The sequence below is a fragment of the Paramisgurnus dabryanus genome, chromosome 21 (genome assembly GCF_030506205.2).
Source record: "Paramisgurnus dabryanus chromosome 21, PD_genome_1.1, whole genome shotgun sequence".
In the NCBI taxonomy this organism is placed as follows: domain Eukaryota; kingdom Metazoa; phylum Chordata; class Actinopteri; order Cypriniformes; family Cobitidae; genus Paramisgurnus; species Paramisgurnus dabryanus.
Window position 1 is genome coordinate 3,623,630 of NC_133357.1, and position 26,732 is coordinate 3,650,361.

Here is a 26,732-nt window from a genome sequence, read left to right on the forward strand (position 1 = left end):
CTTTACGAAGCATGTGTAGCAGGCACTTATTTTGACATGATGCGCAATGAACTTGACGCATGGAACACATATTTTGACATGACGATGTTTTGACGGGTTTAGCAATCCACGAGGCGCCACAGTTGGTCGTAACAACGCATACAAATAAATCTGCTGTTGACATCAAATAGAAATCAAAAGGAGACTTTCGCTCAAATCGTATATTTTCTTTATTGTGTTAATAAATTTCCTCTTATTTATTTTATTTATTATTTTTTGTTTCGAGCAATATATAGCATTGAAATTACTCAATACAACAAGTTAGATTCAATACTTGTCATACAACATAAATCCATCTATTGCTCGTAAAGGAGTGGGTAAAAGTCAGACTTATTTAAACCCACCCCGCCCGGTCAGTTACCTCTTGAAACTGAATGTTTTATAAGATTTGCCACCTGTTATAAATAACTAGTTTAGGGCTACAATATCATATAGATGACTCCGAGGCTAATACACATAAAACTCCCATTTTCATTTCATCATAGGAATAGTCACAGATTGTAGCATATGAAATGAAGTGATTCAGCCCTGAAAAGGTCAAGTGAAATGCCGTCCGGGACAGACAGAGCTCCCACAGCTCAGTGTGTGTTGCCATCACTGGAGGAATGTCCATCTACCACCCACCAAACCTCAGGGTCACATCCGGTCACCATCCACTGAAGACCACACCACATTGGGAATCTCAATAGGAGGTATTGGTGTATCTTATTGGTTAAGATCTGGGATATTAACTGTAAGGTTGTAAGTCAAACTCAAACCCCAAAAGGGTTGAAATATGAACTAGTATCATCATTGTGGGGGTTGAAAACATTCATATATATTGTACTATGCTAGGGCTGGCAAAACACAAGGTTGATATAGAGTTTCCAATAAAAAGTTTATGCGCTCCTAAAAAGTCCAGTGAGATTTTTTTTATATGAGTTTTGTCTTGATATGGTGAGAGGAAATGAACTTCCTTCCTGTCGTCCTCTGACCTTTCCAATATCTGCATGAAAAGATAAAACTTTGACATTAATGAGATAGGAATTGGAACTTAAACTGTACTGCTTAACCTTTGCAAGAATTAAAATTAGTCCGTTATTGCAATATATACGATATTTTACACGTTTCTGTATATAGCGCGGCACGGGAAATATTCTGCACCTTACCATTACTAGGTAATTATTTATTCACAAGTTTTAATGTCTACTTTGATTAAGTATTTAACCAAATAATAAACAAAAAAAGAGATGATCTCCATGAAAGTCCAACGGCTCAAACTGACAAGACCGAATCTGTGCATATCACAATAATAACTGGCACAAATGCAATGGATGCTATGCAAGTTATGCATTAAATCGGGCAATATAACCGCAGGCAAACCATGATGCACCAACACAGCCAAAGCTCTCATCTTCCCAACATGACCCCTGTCACTGGAGCCTGACCCCCCTGACCCCTGCAGGGAGAACAGCTGCCTCCCAAATATCAGCCAGAAAATAAGTAGAGATGTTCACGTCTTACCTCACACACACACACACACATGTATACACACGGGGCATTGTGGGAGTTACAGCCACTCAAGATCCTGCAACTACACTTGGAAAATATTTACATACTGTAGTTATATTACAATTGTAAATCCGAAGGGAAGTGGAATGTGTCAAATGGATTTACAGAACCAATGTAAAGCAAACAACTGTTGCAGCTTATGTTAAAAATAATAAACGTTACATTCCTATATTTTGGCAGCTGTAGAGATTTTAACATAAAAACCGACTACAGAGGACCAAATGTAGCCAGAATTAACAGCAACATCAAAGAGCATTCCTGCATTTGTGAACAATTCATGCTAAATAAAGTCACACATTATTCAAAGTCTCTGAATAATGAAAAAGTGACAATTATCGTTAACTAGGTTCCCAGATTTTTAAAAAGTGACCCCAAATTTTATGCAACAGTGCACAGCAAAATAAAATTGTACAATTATATTATTAATATTACCTCTGTATAATAAGATAGTTATATTAAAGGCATCTGAAGGAATGGGACTGAATTGAAGGACAAGAGAGAAAACAACAAACCTTTCACTTTTTGGGTGAACAATTACTTTAAATTTTCTGCTTATTAGATTTTGTTGTAATATAATAAACTCTGTAAAAGCCTTCTTTGAAATTTGTTGTAAACTAAAATCATCTGCTCTCCATCTAACTTCATCCCTTTGAAGTCTTAATTGACACCCTGACTCTCTCCCAAAAAACTATTGTTACTCGTTTTGTTATTTTAGCTATCACAGCTTTGACAGGCTGTTAGCATTAGCATTCTCTGCTAGGATCTGATTCACCCTGTATGTTTGTCGAAGAACTGATGCTAAATCCTGAAACCAGCCTGCCCAATGCCGAGGCTTATGGGTAAATCCTCAGGGATTGAAGCCTAAGCAGAGAAAAGACAGGATCAGTGAATCACCACCAGCACGGGTATCATTGGGTTGAGTGGGATGGACGCCAACTGGCTTTCAAAGCACTGACCGGTCACATCCTTCCTGAACCGTGCTACAATCTACAAATTAGTCTCTCTCATATTCCTATCTTAAAAAAAAATCACATGCTTTGATACCTTGCAGTGTCAGCAAACAATGACATAATAAAGGGATGTGACGGGTGAGGAGATGCAGAGGAAAGTGACTGAAAAACTTCAATCAAAACCTCAAACTAAACAAAACAGGAAGGTGGAAGAACGGTCATGAGTAGAGAAAGAAAATACAACGTGGTCACTAAAGTATAAAAAGGTTAACTTGAGGGCCACGTGTAAGGTTAGGGAGTCTAAAAGTTTGTCTACAACTAACAAAACTTCTACCACCATATTTTTTGGGACCTGTAGCAACATAATGCAACAGTATTCTTTAAAGAGATAGTTCGCCCAAAAATAAAAATTATGTCCTTAATGACTCACCCTCATGTGGTTCCAAACTCGTAAGACCTCCGTTCATCTTCCGATCACAGTTTAAGATGTTTTATATTTAGTCCGAGAGCTTGTTGACCCTTCATTGAAAATCTACGTACGGTCCATGTCCAGAAAGGTAATAAAAACATCATCAAAGTAGTCCATGTGACATCAGTGGGTCAGTTAGAATGTGTCAAAGCATTGAAAATACATTTTGGTCCAAAAATAACAAAAATTACGACTTTATTCAGCATTGTCTTCTCTTCCTAAAGTCACGTGACTGCAGTGACGTGGATGACGTGTTATCCTCAGACATGTTTGCAAAGGTTTTTTTTTTAACTTACAGCGTGCATCTCCCTCAGACTGTAAATGAAGCCCGGGCCACAAAAAAAACAAACAGCTGGGGCGCACCAGATAACACGTCAGCCATGTCAACTGCAGTCACGTGACTTTAGTCTCGCGCATGCGCTTCACAACAGACGTGGAAGAGAAGACAATGCTAAATAAAGTCGTTATTTTTGACCCACTGATGTCACATGGACTACTTTGATGATGTTTTTATTACCTTTCTGGACATGGACCGTACATAGATTTTCAATGAAGGGTCAACCAGCTCTCGGACTAAATCTAAAACATCTTAAACTGTGTTCCGGAAATAAACGGAGGTCTTACGAGTTTGCAACGACATGAGGGTGAGTCATTAATGACATAATTTTCATTTTTTGGTGAACTATCCCTTTAACATAACTTAGACTTAGTACTATATACTGTATATACTAGGGCTGTGTATCGGCAAGAATCCCGCAATACATATTGCAATGTAATATGTTGCGCTACATCGTAATACTGTATAGCTCGCCAATATATTAGGATATGTCCTATTTTAGATATATAACAGGATATCATTATATTTTAGGAAAGCTGTCATTTAGAAACACCAACATATGCAAACCGTATAAAAAAATTGTGGCGCACCCCATGCTAGTATTTCCTGTCACTCTTTAAGTTCAGAGATCAATGAATGCTATTTAGTGTTCGGGATGTAAGTTAAAAACCAAACGATACAACTGTCATGAAACTTTATGTCATGATTTTTATGTGAAAACATATTGGTATTGCGATATTTTACAAACACCCGCAAATCTCCGACTCGATATTGCCAAACAAAAATTGCGGTACTTGAAAGAAGCTGTATTTTCTTACACCCCTAAAACAAACTATATAAATATAGTATAAAGTATGCATAACATAAAATTTATATTAAAGTTTTTGTGGAATATGGGATATAATTCTCTTGTTTCTCATAGGCTGACGGGTCTTTATTTATACCGGCGTAAATGAAAGGTACGCTTGGGTGTATACAGCGCCTCTAATATTGCTGGTGGGTTGCAATTAGGCCACTGCCCATGGGGAACAGACACTTCAGACATGATCATCAAGCAGCCAAACAAAGGCTGTGATGGAGAGGAAGTGATGTCATTAAGGTCAAGCATTTCATCCTCACACAATACTCCTATACATTCTGTTCCCGCTTCAGTGCTGAATGAACATTCCTGACCTAGTAATTCTCAGATTATTCCCTCCAATATTTATGTATATATATGACCTAGTCTAATTTTGTTAAGATACAGTTACAGTTTTCTACGTAAAATCATCTCACATAAGAGCCTTCTATGAAAATATAACCTTGATATCTTTAATATTGACTGAGTAAGATTGAAAATCAATGTAAAAATCAATAATTGAAATCAAAATTAGATTATGAAACGTTAGTCTGCATTTCACAGACAGGGTCACATATTTTAAAAGGCTAAAATACATATATGTAAAAAGTACATGACAGCTAGACATAATACCAGAGCAGGAATGTGTGTAGTAAATTCAGACACAAACTCTGGTCCATAAGAGAAGACACAGAACAGGCGGTAAATATTCAGGATGTGTAGCGTCTTGGCTGGTTTATATTAGCTCGGGGTGGTCTGACGTGATGCTAGCGCACAAAAATGTCAATGGAGATATGAAGAGTCACACAGAGACGCTCCGCCTGACCGGGCTAAGGGGGACGGGGGGCGCTGACTGTGAGAAAAAGACCTCACAATGTGCCCTTAATGGAGCAAAATAACAAGAGACCCTAGTTCAGAAATAAAAGAGAACAAAAACAGAAGAGTTATGATGAAATTTCTAAACATATCCTGATAAGAAGACATAAATATAAGAAACTTGTGATATTCCAGCAGGCTTTGCTTTGGTTAAAGCGGGAAGATCTCGCATTTTTGTGGGCTGCACTTGTAGTTTAAACAGCTCTGGAAAAACATACCAGACACAGGGAGTTTTAGTTCCTGTAAGTGAAAGGTCTGAAGAAACAGTTAAAAATAGCTAAAATTGATTTAGAATGATTTGTACAATGTTCGTGGATTTGTTTACCGGTAATTGCACAAAGTGAGAATACACGTTCACACACAAAGTGACCTGACTTGGCCATTCCGGTTGACATCAGCGGAAAGCTCAAGATTTCCAAGAGGAATACAAAAATGACACAATGAACTGTCCATGGTAAATGTACAGACAAAACTATAGAGAGGTAGATCATGCCTATTTTTCCGGTCTTCTTCCAGCAGATGTTTCCTTAGACTTGTGTTCAATAATACACTATTGACGTCATCCTGTGGATTTAGGACCAGGATGTTGATAAACTTTCCATATTATCTGACGTAAAGTGACATTGTCACAGCTGACAGGATGCTAAAGTAGTCATTTAATGTTTATCATAATGTTTATACCGATATTTCCCACATAAAATCAGAACTAATAGGCCTAATAGTAAAATCACAGTCGCCAACTTTTTTAGTAGCACACTGGGTCAATATTTTTCACAAGTGAAGTATTTCCCCATACTTTGAAACTTTAAAATATTTGTTTTGAAGATCTTAAAAAAGTGTCATATGTGCGTTTCGTCACGAGGCACATAAAAAGCTTTTTTTTTCGCGACCAATTTGGCGATTTGATTATATTCTTATTTATATGGTATGGGAATAGGTCAAATATACCTCATATAAGAAACATCATACATAATTTGTGTAAACTATCCCTTTAAGGCTATTTTTTGGTCTTTTTTGCTATTATTTGATAGATAGTATGTAAAGAGAGGACAGGAAAGTACAGGGTGGAGAAAGGGGTACGAGATCGGCAAAGGACTTCCATCCGCGCTATATGTCGGAGCACTGCCCACTACACCATCGGCTTTGACCCTTTAACATATTTTATGAAAAATAAACGATTAATTCACTAAATCACTGTGAATGTACTAATGAGTCAACAAATACTGACTATAAGCTATGTATAACTAGTATTAAATGCCATATTTTTGGTACAATAAGATATTAATATATGCAAATAGTTTAAGACTTCTGGAAGGCCAGCATGACTAACAATACATCATAGGGGTGGAGAGGAGGAGATACATGGTAAAGTACTCTTTCATACCTGCAAAAAATATTTAAATCTTAGAAAGGGAACTGACAGTAAGGAATGTGTAGTCAGCTATTTTGTGCTGATGGATGTGTCCGATATACATTTAGTCCTCTTGGAAACACTCCAGGTCTTTAGGGACCCATGCATTGGGCTGTGTGTAAACAACAGGAAGTTCTTTCACGCCTCATTGAGTCCAAACGCAAACCGCAGGCTCTCCTGAGACACAGCAGCATCCACATAGCGTTGATATAAAACCACTAATGAAGAAAAACCCAGGCAGAATAATTACAATGACTATACAACTGTTAACTTGAACCAGTTAGCAACCATCCAGCAACTATCCACAACACCCTAGCAACACCCTGGCAACCAACCAGAACAACCAAGCTTTTTGGCAATAAGTTTTGCTCAGGCAAGTGGCACTTAAGTTTTTGCATAATGTAAAAGTCGACTTTCCTGTGATTTTACCACAGTAACGTCGATTTCCTTAAATCATGAAAAAATTACACAGCAGGGCTCGAAATTGTGACCATTTTGGTCGCATATGCTCCTGAAATTTAATTAGCGCGACTCCTAATTTTAGGAGCGCTTGTGCGAGTGCAAATGATTGTTCTGGTGTGACCTGTTTTAATTTCTTTACAAAATGTTTGCATATACTGTGGAATAATTAGCAAACGTCTTACAAAGACAAATGAAACTTTAAACGGACGACTCTGTTTTGTGCTGTTTTTAGCATCTGAGGACAAAAGTTCAAAGTTCACACGGATTTAATTCTCATTGAGAAATACGATTGTCAAATACACACTGACAAAATAAAAGTCAGTTAAAAGTAATAAAGTTGACAGAAATATATTACTATTGTATGGTAAAATCTACTTTTTAAAATAATAAAAATAATTATTTTAAATTTATTTTATTTTATTTCTAAAGCAATAAAATCACCCTAAAAATATATGCACCTTTTATCTTTAATGTAAATAAAGGTTTGTTGCAGCACTTGGACAAAAAAATTTAATTTTTTGATGAAAACTATTTTTTTTATCATTTTAGAAAATATAAATTATTACATTTTATGAATTAAGTTTATTAAACATGCTGATCATTAAGTGAAATGTAATTAGCATTAAAGAAAAAAGTAAAAAAAGAAAAATTTAAATAGAAAAATGGGATTTGTGAAAATAAAAAGCTGAATTAAAAATCTATAATGTAAAATAACATTTAATGGATTTATATGGCCCCATGAATCTACCCGTTTTAAGCATATGGTCTGATTCACAAAAGTTAACTGCTGTTAGCATTGCATTGTGAGCGAATCTTTCAAACATGGTAAGGAGCGTCACATTTCCGGCTGATGTCAGAGGTATTCAGGCCAATTAAAACATACAGATTAGCTGGCCAATCAGGGACACATGGGTTTGTACAAAATCAGTACGTTTCAGGAAGACAAGGATATCTGGATCTACAAAAATGTACGGTATTTGGAAAATAAAGTGTTTTTTGAACCATAAACTATGCAAACACATTGTATTATACCAAATACACAAAATAACGTAGTATTTAGTAATGAAAGAGGTGCCCTTTAAAAATGGGCCAAGAACCAGTCAAGTGTGTGGCAAATAATTTAAGTTTGATTGTTCAAGCTTTAAAACTTCAGTATGATGACGTTGTGGTCCTCCTATAATTTTCAATAGATTTTGCTGGTGCTCCTAACTTTTAAATTAGGGAGCACCAGTGCTACCTACTAAAAAAGTTATTTTCGAACCCTGCACAGCCTGTTGTGACTTACTGTTTACTAAACTAAAGCTGAATTTCAACTATGTGTACAGCTTAAAAAAAACCTGACCCACTCGGTTTAAAAAGAGCGTTGGATCCTTTGGAGAAAACCATTACACACATAACCCCACACACAAACACACCCTGCTGACTTTGCTTAACCTCTGTTAAAATTCCAGTAGGCCACTATCATCCATATGTGTTTCCTGTGCTAAAAAAGCCAGGACAGTGTGGGGAAAACACCCCGAGTGAGCTGAGAAAGCGAGTGGAGTCGGTCAGATCAAAACCAGATGCTTGTATAAACTCCAGATGTGTGTCAGCAACATCCCAGAATGCAGAGCCGGACAGAGCCGGCGTCTGCAGTGCGTCCTGATTCAATAACACACATCTTCATCACTATGGAAGGAACTGAAAGGCACAAGATACAGGCTAAGAGGGAAGAAATAAATCAAATAAAGAAGTCAGGTTAATGTCATGTTCCCTATCTGAACTTCCTCTTTACTGTACTGTAGTAAAGCACATCTATCTATTCAGGTGGACAGGGTGGGTAAAATCCATGGTTCCAGCTTGGTCGTCAAAACAAATACAGTGAAATTAAATGATATTGTTTAATTTAATGCGAGGTATTTAGGACCTTGATATAAATGAGGCAAATTTATAGCATAGTATACACGAGGCAGGATACAATGCTGTCCATTGAAATCCAGGATAAACCATATAGGAGGGTTTTCTTACCCACCCTTATGCTGCGTACACACCAAACGCGAAGCAACCCATTCCTCGCTCTAGATTACTCACAGGACCAAAACTTTTATTCTGCTATAGATTAATCGTGATTAATCGTTATGCATCCCTATACAGAATCTCAGTTTTAGATATACATGCATGTGTTTGAATTTATCTATACAAAATTATTATACACAATTCAAACACATATATGATGTAAACCAAAACTTTTATTCTGCTTTAGATTATTTGTGATTAATCGTTATGCATCCCTATACAGAATCTCAGTTTTAGATATACATGCATGTGTTTGAATTTATCTATACAAAATTATTATACACAGTTCAAACACATATATGATGTAAGCCAAAACATTTATTCTGCTATAGATTAATCGTGATTAATCGTTATGCATCCCTATACAGAATCTCAGTTTTAGATATACATGCATGTGTTTGAATTTATCTATACAAAATTATTATACACAATTCAAACACATATATGATGTAAACCAAAACTTTTATTCTGCTTTAGATTATTCGTGATTAATCGTTATGCATCCCTATACAGAATCTCAGTTTTAGATATACATGCATGTGTTTGAATTTATCTATACAAAATTATTATACACAGTTCAAACACATATATGATGTAAGCCAAAACTTTTATTCTGCTATAGATTAATCATGATTAAACGTTATGCATCCCTATACAGAATCTCAGTTTTAGATATACATGCATGTGTTTGAATTTATCTATACAAAATTATTATACACTGTTCAAACACATATATGATTTAAACCAAAACTTTTATTCTGCTATAGATTAATCGTGATTAATCGTTATGCATCCCTATACAGAATCTCAGTTTTAGATATACATGTATGTGTTTGAATTATCTATCCAAATTATTATACACAGTTCAAACACATATATGATGTAAACCAAAACTTTTATTCCGCTATAGATTAATCGCGATTAATCGTTATGCATCCCTCCACAGAATCTCAGCTTTAGACCTTGACACAAAGGGCAACAACATAAGACACAGCAAAGCACCTGCACTTACTGGGAGAATATTGGATTTGATCCAATTACAGTATGCTATCCTCCCAGCAAAAGTGCATTATCGCCTGTCGTTCGGTAAAACTATTTATAAAATCGCAAGCTACCTGCTGAGATGCTGTCTTGTGTGGGTGAACAGAAGCGGATGGCTGCTGGTAGGTGGATGACGCTAAACCATTACATCAACCTGTTAGTCATGCTCAGGGGATTTTTAATGGCTTTTCCTTGTGTTTTGTGGAATTGATTTTTGTTTACTGGTACTTTAAGAAACATCTTTCTGTTTGACAGGAAATGCCTCAAATTGAATGAAGGGCTTTGGTCCCAGTCAGCATTCTTGTGGCTCTTCCTGTGGAGGCGTCATCTCAGAAGGTTTACATCATCTGTCAACAGGGGGGATTCATGGGAAACACTTTATAAACAGTTGTTTTCTTTCGGTTTGTTTATGCTACGTGCCACAGTGAGTGTGACACAGTTAATATCACTAATACCATAACTGGCCGAATAACTTGATGATATTGACTGGGGCTGTGTGGTATTCGTGAAATGCTATATGCGATAACTTGCTAAATTATGTGGTATACAATATGCTATATGTAAAGAATAACTGACGACGGGCCGTTGAATTATAAGAAAGTAATGCACAATGCAATGATGTGCATTATTTTCGAATAGTTCAAAGGAGTCAATTATTCCGCTTATACCACGGCTACCACAAACAAGTCAGGTGTGCGTTTATCAAAAAATAATCAACACCTATGGAACATTTCTCAGCCAATCAGAATATAGCATTCAACAGCCCCGTGGTCTGTATACATGAATTTAAAATTTGAATTCATACATTTGGCTGACACTTATATCCAAACCAACTAAAGTAAAAATTTTCAATATTTGTGTTCCCTGGGAATTGAACTCACCACCTTTTCCTCTACCAGTTGAACTACAGGAATTTTGAGTTACATTACATAAAATATATCAACTCATCAGGCAACTAAAAAGATCCTTCAATAACGTGCCATTGACAGCCTTGAAAAAAATGAAATCCCAAAGACAGATGTGCAACCGTTGCTTGAACTCAAACCCTCCTTCAGCAGAAATGGGGTAGGAGTGTGAGACAGAAACCTGAGATTTCGGTAAACTGAGATCAGATGCCGAGTGCACATTACGTAAATGAATTTAGATTTTGGCAGTGAGGCCGACAAGCTCGAAACAAAACAATACCGTTTTCTTTAGCTCAGTTGTGCGATGAACAACATCAGCGTCACATTGCCTGAAGTCAACAAAAGCACCCCTATAAACCTTCATCTTTATGCAAAGATCAGCAGAGCTTCTAAAGAAAAGAAAAGCGAATAATGCAGCCGTTATTAGATTTCCTGTCACTTAATAAAAACCGTTCACACTCTCTGATGTCGCTCGGCGGGTCTTCACCCATGGTGGGCTCTCACAGGCTTCTTTTATCTTCTTGAATGTTGCATAAAAGCAGATCTGCAAACTTTTCAAAATGCAAGGCCCTGAGTCTTGGCTTTTGTGCGGCAACTATTCAAACTTTGTAGACAGGAAGGACGTCCAGGCCGTATGCAAGACCCTGCATACAAAAGCCTGTAATTACATCACCCCTACTTAATACGATAAGACAGCCCATAGATGATGACCTAAAGATCTCTGATGGAGAAGACCTTTTAGTGCCTTGCTAAGACACTGTTACATTACTATTGTTCATACTAAATAGTAGACATACCACACATAACCCCAAATCATGCAACTTCTCAAAGACTTGCATTCAAGAGACTATGTGCATTGCTTTGCGGTTGCTAAATACTGGATTTTTTGGCATGCTTGCTGGGTGATAGCTTAATTGCCCACAACTTTCTGCTGGTATTCCTCAGTTGGATTAAGCAGAGGTGTCTTCTGCTATCCGCACACCTTTACATCGCGGGACTACATGCAGGTGGGAATGTGGGCTAATCCGTGATTAGCCGAAACTGCAGAGCTAATCCCTTCTGTTTTCACAATGAGGCCATCGTCCCACAAGGGAGAACAAATGCACCGATGCCGTTAAGGATTTGAGGAGAACATCTCTGTCAGTCTCAATGACAGGCTCATATAGTCTTATTTAATGTTGTAGAAATGGGCCAATTGAATTAACAGTGTGGCCTTCAGGGCAAGATTCCCAAGACAGAGGCGTCAAATTAGCTCTACATACAGTACGCACTTTTTTAAAGATCAAAACTGTCTGCTCGATGTGTACTAGACACCCTAGGTTTCGTACACAATTTCTTCTACATTCAGAAAACCAGTTTTGACCTCACAGCTTCAGGGACCACGGCTGTGCATCACAGAAGCTTGTAACTCAATTATGGGAGTGGTTGTCTGAGCCCATCCGAATCCGTTGAGCTACGAAGACATCGGGCACACATACAGAACAGAAGGAGACTGATATGAAATAGAGCAGAATAAATAAAAGCATGTTGCAGAAATCCCTTCCAGCCCAAAGCAACAGCAACTCCTCAAGGGCAACTTCAAAAACAAGAAATACCACTGAACAGCCTATCAGAGCCTCTCTGTCTTATCAAAAAACCCATTATTTTCCAAATACCATCGTTTTTGTAGATCCAGATTTCACACTGTTCCTGAAATGCACAGATTTGAAAATTTGGGGATGAATGACGATATACAATATCTCAGTAATTTGCACATCTAAAGCTCGGGATACACTGCACCATTTTTGCCATCCTATAAAATCATAACCTTATCACACCATGCAACATGGAGCATTTAAACTTGGGTACGACAAGCATGTAGACCATGATCTTACCCTGGAAGGCCGGAGCACTGCAAAGTTTAGCCTCTAACCCTGATTAAACACACCTTTGCAAGCTAGTCAAGGTCTCCATGATGACTAGAACATCACAGGTGGGTAGATTTGATTAGGGTTGGACCTAAACTCTGTGGTGCCCCTGCCCTCCAGGGTAAGATTTGGGAAACCCCGATGTAGACTGTACAATGATGACACCTATTGAATCGTAGGGTGTGACGGTTGCAACTCACGTTAGCGCAACTTTATCAGCATGCGCTACTGATAAACAAATATTGGTACGCAAGTCGTAGCAGCCAACACACTATGCATTGATCATGCTGAATTTCTGACACTGTCAAAAATCTATCGTAGGCGATCTTTGATCGCAAGACCGGGAAAACGGCCGTCTTTGAAACTCTGTCACTGTACGACATAGGGCAGTCACATAAAAAAAGAGCCATGACCATTGCTTTAGTCAAAGCAAGTCTGGTAACTTTGGGGACCCAAGTCAGGAGCGATATGATGACTGTAAACCCTGTCCTTGCAATGTTGCACTTAAATTTTTTACTTTTTTTAACTTACAATTGATTTAAACATTCTTGACTAGTGAGGGGTTACTATAAATTATACAAATAAAGCTGAATTAGTCAAGAAAGTTTAAATTAATTGTAATTTCAAATTAATTTAACTTAAAATAATTTTAAGTGCAACAAGACATTTTTCTAGTGTAAGAGATTCTGGTCTTATGACTTCCTGGTCTGATATTAGATTCTGGTTTGATTTGTTTCTAGATTCATACTCCTCACATGACCATGAGTCAACATGAGTCTACAGATCTAGCAGCTCTTGGTCTCTAAACATCTCGACCCATTCGATCCCACTGAAAGAAGCCAGTGTGATGAAGAGTTTTCAGAAACAATGAAAACATTCTACTGATAAGCTGAATATGACACATGGTATCATCTATCCCTCAATATTTTCAGAAATAAACAGCAGACCCATTCATAAGCTGAGTACGATTTAGTCAATAACACTCAAAGTCACAAGGAATGAGGTTTCCAGAGACATGAAAACTGAACTATAGTCCCCAGAGCAAATCAAATAGCCATTCATGGTTTCTTTTATTGAGCTAAATGTCTCTGTTAACTGGTTTACTAAGAGTTGGTGCATTCATTAGTTTGACAATCTGTAAGTATGCAAGTCAATTAAACCTACAATTTTAAAAGAATTTTTAGAAGACGCCTGCTATGCATTCCAGAAAACGGCTAAATAACTTGAAAGTGACCACTGGATGAACTATAAGAGGTTCTTAAAAAATGCTAAAGTTTGTTATGCCAGCGAGCCATTACAAACAAAACTTTACTGACTGAACCTTCAAGCTTAAAGCCCAAACAAAACCATTTCAAATGGGCTGCAGATTTGCTCAGGAAGTAAAAGGAAAGAAAATGAAACCTGAATTTAAGAAGTGAGTAACGTCTGGAACGTATTGCAGCGCTCACTGTGGGGGTGCAAAGGAAGGTGACACAGCAGACTTGAGTTAAGAAAGATGAATAATATTTGGTCAGGTGGCTACAATCTGCTTCACATTCCAAACGTTTCAGCACTTTCGTTTTAAGTTCACAAAATAAAGGTACAGCGAAAGTCTAATTAAGCAGCGGCACAAGTTTGGAAAAAAAATTAGAAAACAACAACAAAGTGATTATAAAAACCTCTTTATTGGGGATCTACTTTCTTCCACCACGTATCTAAAGGCAAAAATGACACGTAAGCCTTTCGGCTGTTTTGAATGTCATAACTCAATAGACAGAATAGCCGTTTCTCAATATTACCGTTTCTTGGTCACAATGTGTAGTTTTGAGATTAGTTCAGGCAAGAATATATATGTATAATAGTCCAATCTGCAGTCGATTAGTAAAACCTATTTGAACATTTGCTTAGAAAGATTCGGCATGAGATCCAGATGCGGCCAGCGGGCGTCAGTATTCAGTATGTTATCAGTAGAATATCACACGACTGGGAAGGGCTCTTTGCCAATCAGATTCGAGAACCAGAAAGAACTGTTGTATAACACATGTGGTTGAAGGATATAGATGACTACCAATATAAAACTGATGTATACGATTAATTGTATACGAAATTGTTGGTAGATTAGGGAAGAAACACTAGGGGAAGCTAACACTTCTGGTCATCACCCAAGGTGACATTGGTAATAAACAGTCATAATGTATTGTATTGTATTTCCTCTTCCGTAAAAATAGCAAAGGTGAAAGACCACGATGCCACATTACGCAAAGGTTAATGGCGCTTTCAGGCCTTGACCTTTAACAACACCACATTACTCACAGTGTATCTCAATGTGTTTGCGTTCAAATTACAATGGTTCAGATACTGGCAAGAACCGAACTGTTCCAAACTACAGAAATGGATCATTGTGAATTCCCAAGCGTGTGAAGAGTAAATGTGTGAAATCAACCATGCAACAGTAACACGCAGGGTGCACCAACAAGTGAATCATGCAGATTGTTTTAAACGTTTCAGACTGGAAGAACTGGGGAGTTTGAATTTTTCCTTGCCTCTTGACCTCGTGGGATCTTATGCAACAGCTTTTACGTCCATAAAAGAGCCATTAGTGCAGTGGTCGTGTTCCAAATGCATCATTTGGACTAGACCTACCTTTTGTTATTTCAGAATAGTTCCAGTGTTATGGCACTTAGAAGTGTTACAAGACTCCATAAAACAAGTTGCATCCTTTTGCAAGCATGAATGAGGAGCTAGATTAAATAACTGACAGAGCAACAACAGCTTTATACTAAAATGCTGGGTTTTTTCAGCCCATGGTCAGGTACAATTTGGACAAACCCATAAGGTTGGATTTAAATTAAGTTAAAAAATGTCTATAGTTGACCCAATTGAAAAAAAAAACAATAGTTTGGGTTAAAACAACCCAGCATGGGTTAATTTAAACCCATCAATTGAAATGTGTATGTTTTATCCAACCATGGATTGAAGCAACCAATTATTTTGGATTGTAACAACTCAAGATTGGTTCATTTCAACTCAACATCCAGGTCTGGCGATATTATACCCAACCATATATTGAAACAACCAATCATTTTGGGTTGAACAAACTCAGGATTGGTTAATGTAAACTCAACAGTTGGGTTTGGCATTTAAAATGTATTTTTAGTGTAGGGTTGGCACACTTTTGAATATTATCAGGCCTAGACGGAATCTGCATATTTTTTTCATGGACAACATCCTAGCAATCAAAAAACATCATACACTACAACCTACTAAGAACACCTTAACAACAAGATATCAACAACCTGGCAACCAGCCAGCCCAACATCACGGACAAGAAGCCTCATATTCTCTACAAAATATAAAAAAAATCAAGTTTCTTCATAAGCATTTCTTCACAAAGTTTTTACAGATCCCTCAGGAAACTGAACAGCTCTGACTCACAAAGCCACATGGCATCCATTAAACCGCTGCCTCCAAACCTGGAAGTCTTTGATTTGGAGCAAGGATTATATCTGCCGCCCCTTCATACGCGGGGAGTAACTGGATCTAATGGTGGGGATGTGAGTGTAAAAGGAATGCTGGTTTATTTTTGTAACCTCTGGTTCTCCGTGCTAACCACAGTCACAGCGAGAGTCATTGCGTGGGACAATCGAAATTCTTTAGATCCCATGTTTTCGCATAACGTTTAAACCATCCTACCTCCTTCCCCTCCGAATATATTGTCAAGAGAGTCATTGGACGGGAAGGAATTTCAAGTTTCACATCTGCGCCGAGCCGCTAAGCTTTAGGTTATTATGTTTTACCTTTTTCATGCCAAGAAAAATGACCTGAGAAATTATAATAATAAATTATTTCATAAGAAACTAACAGGCAGGTTTTTAGAAGATTTCCTATGTCTGAAAATAGCTGCAAATAAAATATGGTTTTAATTGCGGATGTGCCGTTACTTGCTCTGCATCCGGATTTCTATGAACGGGCTTCCTACGCTCCATTTCACATAACACTGATGCCAATTTAACTTTTACATAACCAACATCTCCCTGATATCCCACATCCAGAATTGAAAGTAAAAGTATGTCAATTTCATTTGGTGATGCTAGTGGCTTAAAAACGACACACTTCACCTTTACACTAAAGAGAAAGAAATGTCATTTTTAAACATTCCCTTAAGGAAAAACGAGATCAGCTATTGAAAAACTATGTGCGTGATTCAGTAAGTATCAGTCTCATCACAGCCAAAATAAAGCTGAACGCCCCCAGAGATCAACACCAACACATTAGTGCATGGGATGTGAGCCATATGTCGAGTGAATCATGGAAAATCAATAACTGCTGGCCATTGGACAGATAGCCAAACATTGTTCTCACACTTACTTATTAGTAGTCAGTTGATGAGGGAAATGTTGTAAATTATCAGTGATATTACTATATTAACCCATTATAAACATTATATAAATCCACAATGAAGGCAAAGATGAACGAAAAGTACATCATGATAAGAGTGGATAGATGTCATGACTCATGAGAGCAGTTTTATGCAGAATAATGTAAAGATGTAAAAATAATAGAATTCTTCTTCGCTCATGATGTTTAAACATTATTAAAGTAAATTAAGAAGTAAAGTAATTGTTTTTTTGTCCAAACTGACTATATGTCCGCCAACATCTTCATGTTTTGGTTAAAGGTAGATGATGAATGAATTTTCATTTGGGTAAACTATAAAAATACTTAAAAATCTTGATGTGTTTTAGGGTATATTGGACATAGTATAGAATCCCTTTTGGGATTCGAACCAACAACCTTTCCGATGTCAGCTAAATGTTAACCCTTTCTCAACCACATATAGCTTTATTACGTAGACTGTACGTTACTTCAATGCAAGACGACCAAATCATCAGGTTTTCTGAGTACTTTAACATTGGGATAAAAGGAGCTATTGTTAAATAAATTGTTCGGGTTTAATATTGCTGGGCACGAGACTTGATAATAAAAACTAATTTAACGTGAATCGTCGCTTAGATCAGTCGTTAGTGAAACAGGTTGATCACGATGCATTCATACAGGAGCAAACAGTAAAACTGGATAAATGAAGCCTACAACTGGAAATGTAACATTACATGTCAACGTGATTTTTTTCTTGTTATTTTAATGTCATAAAATATCACCCAAATAAAATTCACTCGGTTTGTAAAGGGCGTGCGCCGGTTTTTCAAAGCAAGAGAAATCGCGCATCTTACCGAAATCGGGGCGAGTCTTTAATGCAGTCTTCAAAATCCACCGTCATCGTGGACGATCTTTCCAAAAGCGATTAAAACTGAAATTTCATCGCAGTAAGAAGGAAAGGAAAATACGCAAAGATCCCACAGACTCGTACTTCTCCTCCTCACGCGCAGAGAGTGTGTGTGGAGTGGAGTGTGCACTAATCTCAAACACTCGCTCCTAACGGAGCAGTTAGGGATCATCGAAATTTTCTCGTACCTGGAAAAAGCGTGTGAATAGAAATATTGCCTAATCTAATAATGCATAAATCTCTCTGACATTGTTTTTAAAGTACATTATGAAAAACTTTATGATTATTTATATATTCATTCTTACATATCCGTGCAAAATTTCATCTGAATGTCAAATTTTAATGGTTATTAGATTGTGCTCCCTACCTGCATTGTTGGATTTCTAAATAAAAATTATTTTATTTATAATTAGTTACATTTATATAGCGCTTTTCCAGTGCTCAAAGCGCTTTACATATGAATGGGGGAATCTCCTCAACCACCACCAATGTGCAGCATCCACCTGGATGATGCGACGGCAGCCATATTGCGCCAGAACGCCCACCACACACCAGCTTATTAGTGGAGAGGAGACCGAGTGATATAGCCAATTAGTATGAGGGATGATTAGTAGGCCAATGGGCAAGTTTGGCCAGGATGCCGGGGCACACCCCTACTCTTTTTCGAAGGACATCCTGGGATTTTTAATGACCACAGAGAGTCAGGACCTCGGTTTAACGTCTCATCCGAAGGACGGTGCTTTTTTTGACAGTATAGTGTCCCCGTCACTATACTGGGGCATTAGGACCCACACAGACCACAGGGTGAGCACCCCCTGCTGGTCTCACTAACACCTCTACTTTTTATGGGATTTCTAATTGATTTTGCGATTGAAATTCATGTTAATATTCATTTGTTGTTACACATTATTAGGTTTGTGCATTTTTAATTCAGTCCATGAGGTCTAGTTAAAATAAATAGTTGTTTTTTCTTTTAAGCTAGTATTCTAAATAAACTAGTAGTCTGAATAAATAAAGAGTTCAAAGAAATTGCATGTTTTATTTTTTTTTAAATAAACTTTGCATTGTGCGCCCTCAAAAAAAGAAGTCACCGGCCGCCACTGATTATAAGGGCACATACATTTTTAACAAAATATTATGCTCACGGATAAGTCATTTGTAAAAAATATAAAATACCACAATATTCCATTACAATATAACTCATATTACAGTTTTTAATTTCAATTTCATTGCAATTTTAAGTCACAAGCATAGATTTACAGTTAAGAGAAATGCTTAAGTGAATTTTGTGATGATCCCTAAAGCTGTTCAAAGTCTACACACCCCTTTGTCAGTCTTATATTTGCATGAAAGAGGATGATGCAGTCATGTTCCTTTTTACATATTACATAATTGAGATTTGATCTCTTTAGCTACATCTCCATGTGATGTTGTACCTTGATATGCAATTCTGCATAATTCTTAATATAAGCAATTCAGTTCAATTTTTTGTCCTGCAATACTTGTTATAAATCTTCACATCAAAGGTGAAACCTTTGTAGTCATATAAATGACGGATGCAGACTATACAAATGACCTCTAGCACTGAAGAATCTTGTGTGCTATGATTTAAGTCATAACTTTATAGGCCATACACACACTTAACTGTAATTCATCCGTTTCATCTTCAAGAATGTTTAGACTATGAATTATCCGCTTTCTGCTCCTTTTTGAAACTTAACTGTAGCATGGACGAAACCTTTCAACTGATGTTTAACTTTGATGACAGCTTAAGGTCAGAGAAATCCTCTTTTTCTCATTATAAAATGTTAATCGTTCATATCGGTTCTCGGAAGCGGAACCACTTCACATAGAATGTCTGGAAAACAGCTGAAAATATCAGGCAACCACCAGCATCATATTTACCAGGACATATAAAATGGGCATTTGAAATATGTTTGTACCAATTCTGGGCCTGCAGATAACATTGGCTTTAACCTATACAGTAGTTCAAGCTTATTCATACGCTCTTTGAATATATCTGTTTTTTGGGGTGAATGGATTTCTAAAAAAAATAACCTAAATGGAATTGCAATGATTTACATAAGTGAGCCTTTGGTCGCAACAGTGAATGACAAGAGTCATAATTATCTTCTTATTTTTCCAGTTTATAACACTGCAGATGTCCAAACGCGGCAAACATCACAGAAGCCACAGCTGTCGTTTTTAGTAGCCTTAAATATCAATAATTCTCCGTCTCAGTGTGGTATTTTAAGCACTCATACTAGTCAGCCAAAACATTACCCATAATTTCACCTATTAGGTTAAAAATAAAACATTTCCATTTTGAAACTGACGAATGTGTATTTTTAAGGCAAACATTACAATTATGTACTGACAGATGGTTATTTTAAAAACACTGCAAGTTTTTTATAGTGCTGTGTGTCTTATTTTGGCAACACCATTGGGTGAAGGTCAGTTTGTCAATATTCACAATTATTGGACATGACAGTTAATGTGTTGTTTGTTTCTGACATATATTGAGTGATGTGTAAGAAAAACACATTTGGACACATTTGGCTGTCCGTTCATGCTTTCTAGAAAGCTTTTCTCTATGGTTTATACACAAAATATGTACAACTGTAATTATTGTTACAATCAACTGAAGATTCTGACGTATTTTTACTGACATGATGAGTAAACATTTCCTCCTCTCTACTGACAGGTTTTCTTTAACAACTGTAAGTGTTTGATTTGTAGATTTTCTCACAGAGAAACCTGATACTAAGAAGGATTTGCATTCCTGCGGTTTGCAATAAGTACAACAACAAAGATGCAAACATCTGTGGACATTTCTGGTTAAAACATTGCCAGCTGTCACAGGCAACTCAAGTTTCAGTGTACAACACTGATGGACTATCTCACATTAAAGGAAAACACCACTGTTTTTTAATATTTTACTATGTTCTTACCTCAACTTAGAGGAATTAATTCATACCTATCTTTATTTAATGTGTGCACTTAATCTTTGTACAGTGCGTCGTGAATGTGTTAGCATTTAGCCTAGCCCCATTCATTCCTTAGGATCCAAAGAGGGATGAATTTAGAAGCCACCAAACACTTCCATATTTTCCCTATTTAAAGACTGTTACATGAGTAATTACACAAGTATGGTGGCACAAATTTTTTAAGCGGATAAAAATGGTAGCTATATTGTATGGCGGAAGAGCACTTAGTTTGCAGCCCTTCGACCTCGGGCGCAGTAATATTGATGGAAGTTTGAGCGAGAGGGGGAGGAGTCAGGAGTGATGATGTTACTGAGAGCCGAGGTGGAAGTGAGTAACTGTCAGAGGCCGTCTCAACATAGAGGCATAGGTAGGCGGCTGCTTGGGGCCCCCTAACAGTGGTCATAGTAGGGGGCCCCCCAACAACTTAAAAAATAAATAAACCCTTATCATCATGAACACTTCAAAAGCATGGTAAATTGTATTAATATTCTTAAGAAATACAATGAAACTTTGAAGTAGTAGTTAAAAAGTCTAGTTCATGTTTATCTGTCACTACAATAATGGGGTTTGGTGAGTCAACCGCCTAGTTCTGCTAGATATAACCCTAGCCCTACACTGATCAAAATGATTTTGTGGTGAAGTAAATAACGTCACTACAGAAAAAACTAATTTAACTCTTATGTTATGTTGGGGATGTTTTCGTCCATGAGGTGCTTTTTGGTGCTTTTCCATTGCATAGTACCCAACAGTTTGGTTTAGTTTGGGTCGTGTCAGCTTACTTTTTGGGCTTTTCCACTGGGTGCAGTACGTAGTACCCAATACTTTTTTTCGTACCACCTCGGATGGGGTTCCAAGCGACCCGAGCTGATACCAAACGTGATGTGAAAACACTGTAGATCACTGATTGGTCTGAGAGCATCGTCACTACCAGCGTCATCGCTATAATGTAATGTTCGAGCAAACATGTTGTCATCTGTGCTCTGCTATAATAAGTTCCCAAACTCCCTTTAAGTGATGAAAAAAATTCAAAGGTTGAGAATCAGGGACACCATAACAGTTTTTTCCAGACTTGCAGTTTGTGGCGGCACATTCGCGTTGAGCACGTCAGCATTATATATGCAACTTCAATGAGGCTCAGCGGAGCGCCGTCGAATGACGCCACAGGTCTTTGAACAGAAACTGTCATGTGAGACAGAGGTAACGTTAGTGATAAACGCGATGTGCAAATATCTATTTGTGGTGGCCAATTTTAATTTTGTGGCAGACTGATAAATAAATGGGAATGTACAACGATGTCACAGCTGTAAGCAGCGCAAAAATAACGACATGCCTATAATCCCACTGCGAAGTGATACTAAACTCGATGGGAAAGCTAACCAAGCCAAAGTGAGGTGAGCTGACCCGACCCAAACTAAACTAAGGGCGCACTCACATTATCCCAACCAAACCAAACCATGCCTGGGCGCGATTGCCACCCCTCCCTACTCCCCCAGGTGCACGCACTCACACTGTACTTCTTATCAATCCGAGTCCGGGCGCGCTTTCGTCATTAAGATGCGATTGTTTTGAAAAAGCAGGAAGTAAAGCGCTCTCTTAACACTGGAACCCACCGTAATGATAAGTCTGTGTTTTTTATTCGGAGTCGTTTGGTGCGCGATTACAGACAGCCCTCTCACATGTCATCATATTGCTTAGTTGATCTGTCACGTGCGCAGCTCGGACATTCACGTAACCCCGCTGCGCGCATCAAAAGGTTTTTACGGAGGCAGATGAAGGTGAGTGGTCGCGCAACTGACGTCTTCACCTTTTGAATCGCGCTCAGGCGCGATTGCGCTCACACCACAGCCTTCCGTGAACCGCGCTCCGGCCCACCTCTGCAACCCGGCCGCGGCGCGATTAAACAATCCGCGCCTGGGCGTGGAACGAAGCGATCACACTAGTCAAACAAACCAGGCTTTGGGGGTCAAACGCGCCCGAGCGCGGTTTGGTTTGGATAATGTGAGTGCGCCCTAAACCGTGGGGTACTATGCAATGGAAAAGCGCCATTTGAGTCTTAATTTGACCACAACTTTTAGCAAATGGAATGATTTTTGGTGACAAATCTTATTTTGACACATATTTTGGGAAAATGCTTTGAATTTTTTACAAAAACTCAACAATACACTATTGGCAATTTCACAACCCTTCCGTTGTGTTTGTGATGAAAACATCCACTAAATTAAACTGCTATAAAAATCACCTAAAAATGTCCCCACAAGGTCACAAATTTACTGGTATTCCTCTTTTAAAGATCAGATTGAGGGGCCCCATACATACCTTCACCTTAGGCCCCCAATTTGCTAAATCTGCCACTGGTACTGTAATTCTTTTATGTTTTTTTCTAACCAGCAGATGGCCAAATTGAACACATAACATCTACATCAATATCTATAGAAATTATATATATATATAATTTTTTTATGATACAAATAATATATAATTTACTTCCCATATATATATCACTCAATTTCTGGGGTCATTTTGGCCCCCAAGGACACTTAGTGTAAACAGGAAAATCGATGCTTATGAGGATTAATATAGAAAAACATGCGCAAAGACCTTTCAAAGTACTTTCATACTTAAAGGAACAGTATTTAGGATTGTGGCCAAAACTGCTATTGCAATCATAAAACTTGTGGCTAAAACTGGTACTGCAATCACACAACTGGTGGTCAATACACAAAATGACAACATAAACATCAGTTGAGGGCTGCAACTCCACTTTTTAAATGACAATATCCTGGCCGGACCACTGTTGTCAGTGATATAAGTATTTGAAATGAAAATTATTTCTTAATGTCTAGTGACATATCAGGGCCATTTTATGATTAATTGATATAATTTTTTACATACTGTTCCTTTAATAATTGTCATATTGAATATAAGCTGTGTATAAATATCCCTATTGTTCATTGAAATGCACATGTGAGATGATTATTTAGATATATCAAAACATCTATTGTTCTAATGGCATTTTATGGCATGTACCGAATTAGAGCATTTCAAAAGCCTGCATTTCCTATCTGAAGTCAAAAATAGAGGGCATTATTAATTCACAGGAAATGGGACGGCCCGAGGGAGAGATACACGCAGATTTTACTCCAGACATTTGTACCATGCTATTATTCAGCAGGGTGCCACAGAGAGAAAGTCCTTACTATGAATCTGAATGATGTCATTTCCTTCTGAAATCATGCTCAGAAACCATAAGATCACCGCAAGAAAGTTAATACATAAAAATTAATCGGTAGTAAAACTGTAAGGTGAAGCAATAAACGTGTTACAGTGTAACATCATGATTGAAATTAGCATGGCTCATTTTGGGCTCCGGGACACCAGCAGTGAGTGATACAGTATGTCAGATCATGAGAACATCAGATCAGGTATTTGTATCCCCTAAAGATAAACCTACATGTAAAGTCTTCTCTACTAGTATGGTGTTAGGGTTAACCAGACTTCCCGTTCTCCTGATGCTCTTCCCCGGAGCTTTCTCAAGGACTTTTACAGATCAAAGCTCATTTCTTTCTTTTTAGTCTCTTTATAGTGCCTGTTGAGTCAGCAGTTTAAATTAGAAATGGAGGAGAGAGAGAGAGAGAGAGAGAGAGAGAGAGAGAGAGAGAGAGAGAGAGAGAGAGAGAGAGAGAGAGAGAGAGAGAGAGAGAGAGAGAGAGAGAGAGAGAGAGAGAGAGAGAGAGAGAGAGAGATGTACAGCAAATCTTCTATCTTTGCATTGAAGTTGTATACCACAGCTTAACTAGGTTATGATAATCTCTAGTCCTGCTCGAAATAAGACAATTAACCAAATTTGTCATCCACCTGTGCATGCTTAGATTTCTCTCTCTCTATTATTCTGGACACGTGTGCTGCTGTAGTGTGGATTTGTTGGAGAGATGCAAGTCTCATTGAGAATGACCTACTTTTGATCCCCATGCTTTTCCATGCTCTCTCTCTCTTTCTCTCTCTCTCTCTCCCCCACATGTGCAGATGGAAGAAGTCAGGCAGTCTCTCTCGAGCACACACAGCGTGTAACACAATCATTTCTGACTGCAGGTGCCACAACCAACAGCCGCTGGAGTAAATCAGGCACTTTTCTGCCAATACTGTAATGCATGCTCTCTGTTTTTCCCTCTGTCTAATGCACTTCCCACAATTTCTGTCTCTCTCTGATCTATTATTCATCTCAAGTGCCTTCCACATTTTTTAGTACATACTTTTAGTGTTGGCAAACACGCTAGTGTTTTAGTGTCTGTTGGCACGAAGCCGCACGCCAAATGCCCTCCAAAAAGTCATTTTTTCCATGGCCACAGAACTGTTTTTGAATACAAGTTAATACAATTAATTAAAAATAATATGGGTAACACACTTTATAATAAGGTGGTATTTGTTAATGCATTAGCATTGTTGTTCATCCAACATTTATCTTAATACATTTATACAATCAAAAGTTGTAACTGTTAACATTAGTTAATGCACAATGAACTATAAACATCAACAATTGTTTTGCATTAACTAAAGATTAATAAAAGCTGATAAACTATATTTTTAATTGCAATAGTTAGCTAATGCATTTACTAATGTTAACAACTACAGCCTTATTGTAACGTATTTCTTAATATAAGACAATGACAACCCAATATGAAAATAATTTAAATTGGTCATTCACCACGTGACAACATGCCCCTTAGTGAAAGTTGAGAAGTTGAGTAAAAGACATAAAATGCAATGTTTGACATTGACTCTATTTTATGCATTTAAATAACTAATCACATAATGCTTTGCAGAATCATTTGACTTTGAATGTCTCAGTAAGTCAGTATGTGTGCAGAATTTGAGGGTAAATTCAAGTGTTGGGGTCAAATTGAGCACACTTGAAGTGATTAGGACTGTGGTGCTGAAAGTGCTGTAAAACATTTATGGGAACGGATCAATGTGTCCGAAGTTTTACCTCCTGTCTTTTGTGTATCGTGCTTTGAAAAGCTTACATACCTAATGGCAAATAGGAGAGGTCACAGGCACAATATTTAAATACAGGTAAACCACCAAGTCATTTGAATCGGTTTAGGACTTGATGTTGTGATCTGGTATTTCCATGAAATCACTGCGGTAAACTCAACTTATTTAACCTATTGGCAACTCCATAGTTGAAATCCTAATGTCAGTTCTGCACAATTGACTCGTTATACTTATAGTATGTGCAGATCACATCATGATGTATCCTTCTTTTAAATGAATCATCACAAGCATGCTCATTTTCATATTTATAAGGTCATATTGCTCACCCTTGCTCTATTGAGTATAAGCAACTTTAATAAGGATGCTTAAAATTTTTATCTATGCATTCAAATCCATATTAAATGGTATTATGACATGAATTCACAATGGCTGGAAATATGTTGCTTAAATCCTACAACAGTGGATCTCATCCATTTTGACTCACTCACAATTTCAACCCAATAAAATAGGCTATTCTAGAGTTTGGCTTAGCTGGTAAGGTATTAGCCGACTGTATATTTGCTATTATAAGTAAAGACATACTTTTTTTTTAAAGCTTTAAAAAATGCTTTTGCATTATTCTAAATATGTTTAGGTTATCCCGAGGTGT

General features: G+C 37.5%; 1 protein-coding gene across 2 annotated transcripts in view; it reads right to left on the bottom strand.

The window, feature by feature from the left end:
• acap3a (ArfGAP with coiled-coil, ankyrin repeat and PH domains 3a) overlaps positions 1-18,211 on the bottom strand; it is a 78,133-nt gene extending 59,922 nt beyond the window's left edge. For both annotated transcript variants that reach the window (XM_065285283.2, XM_065285282.2), the window contains exon 1: positions 18,052-18,211. In XM_065285283.2, coding sequence (XP_065141355.1) covers positions 18,052-18,098 — 47 coding nt within the window. In that variant the 5' untranslated portion in view covers positions 18,099-18,211. The remainder of the gene's footprint in view (positions 1-18,051) is intronic.
• Positions 18,212-26,732: the final 8,521 nt, after the last annotated feature.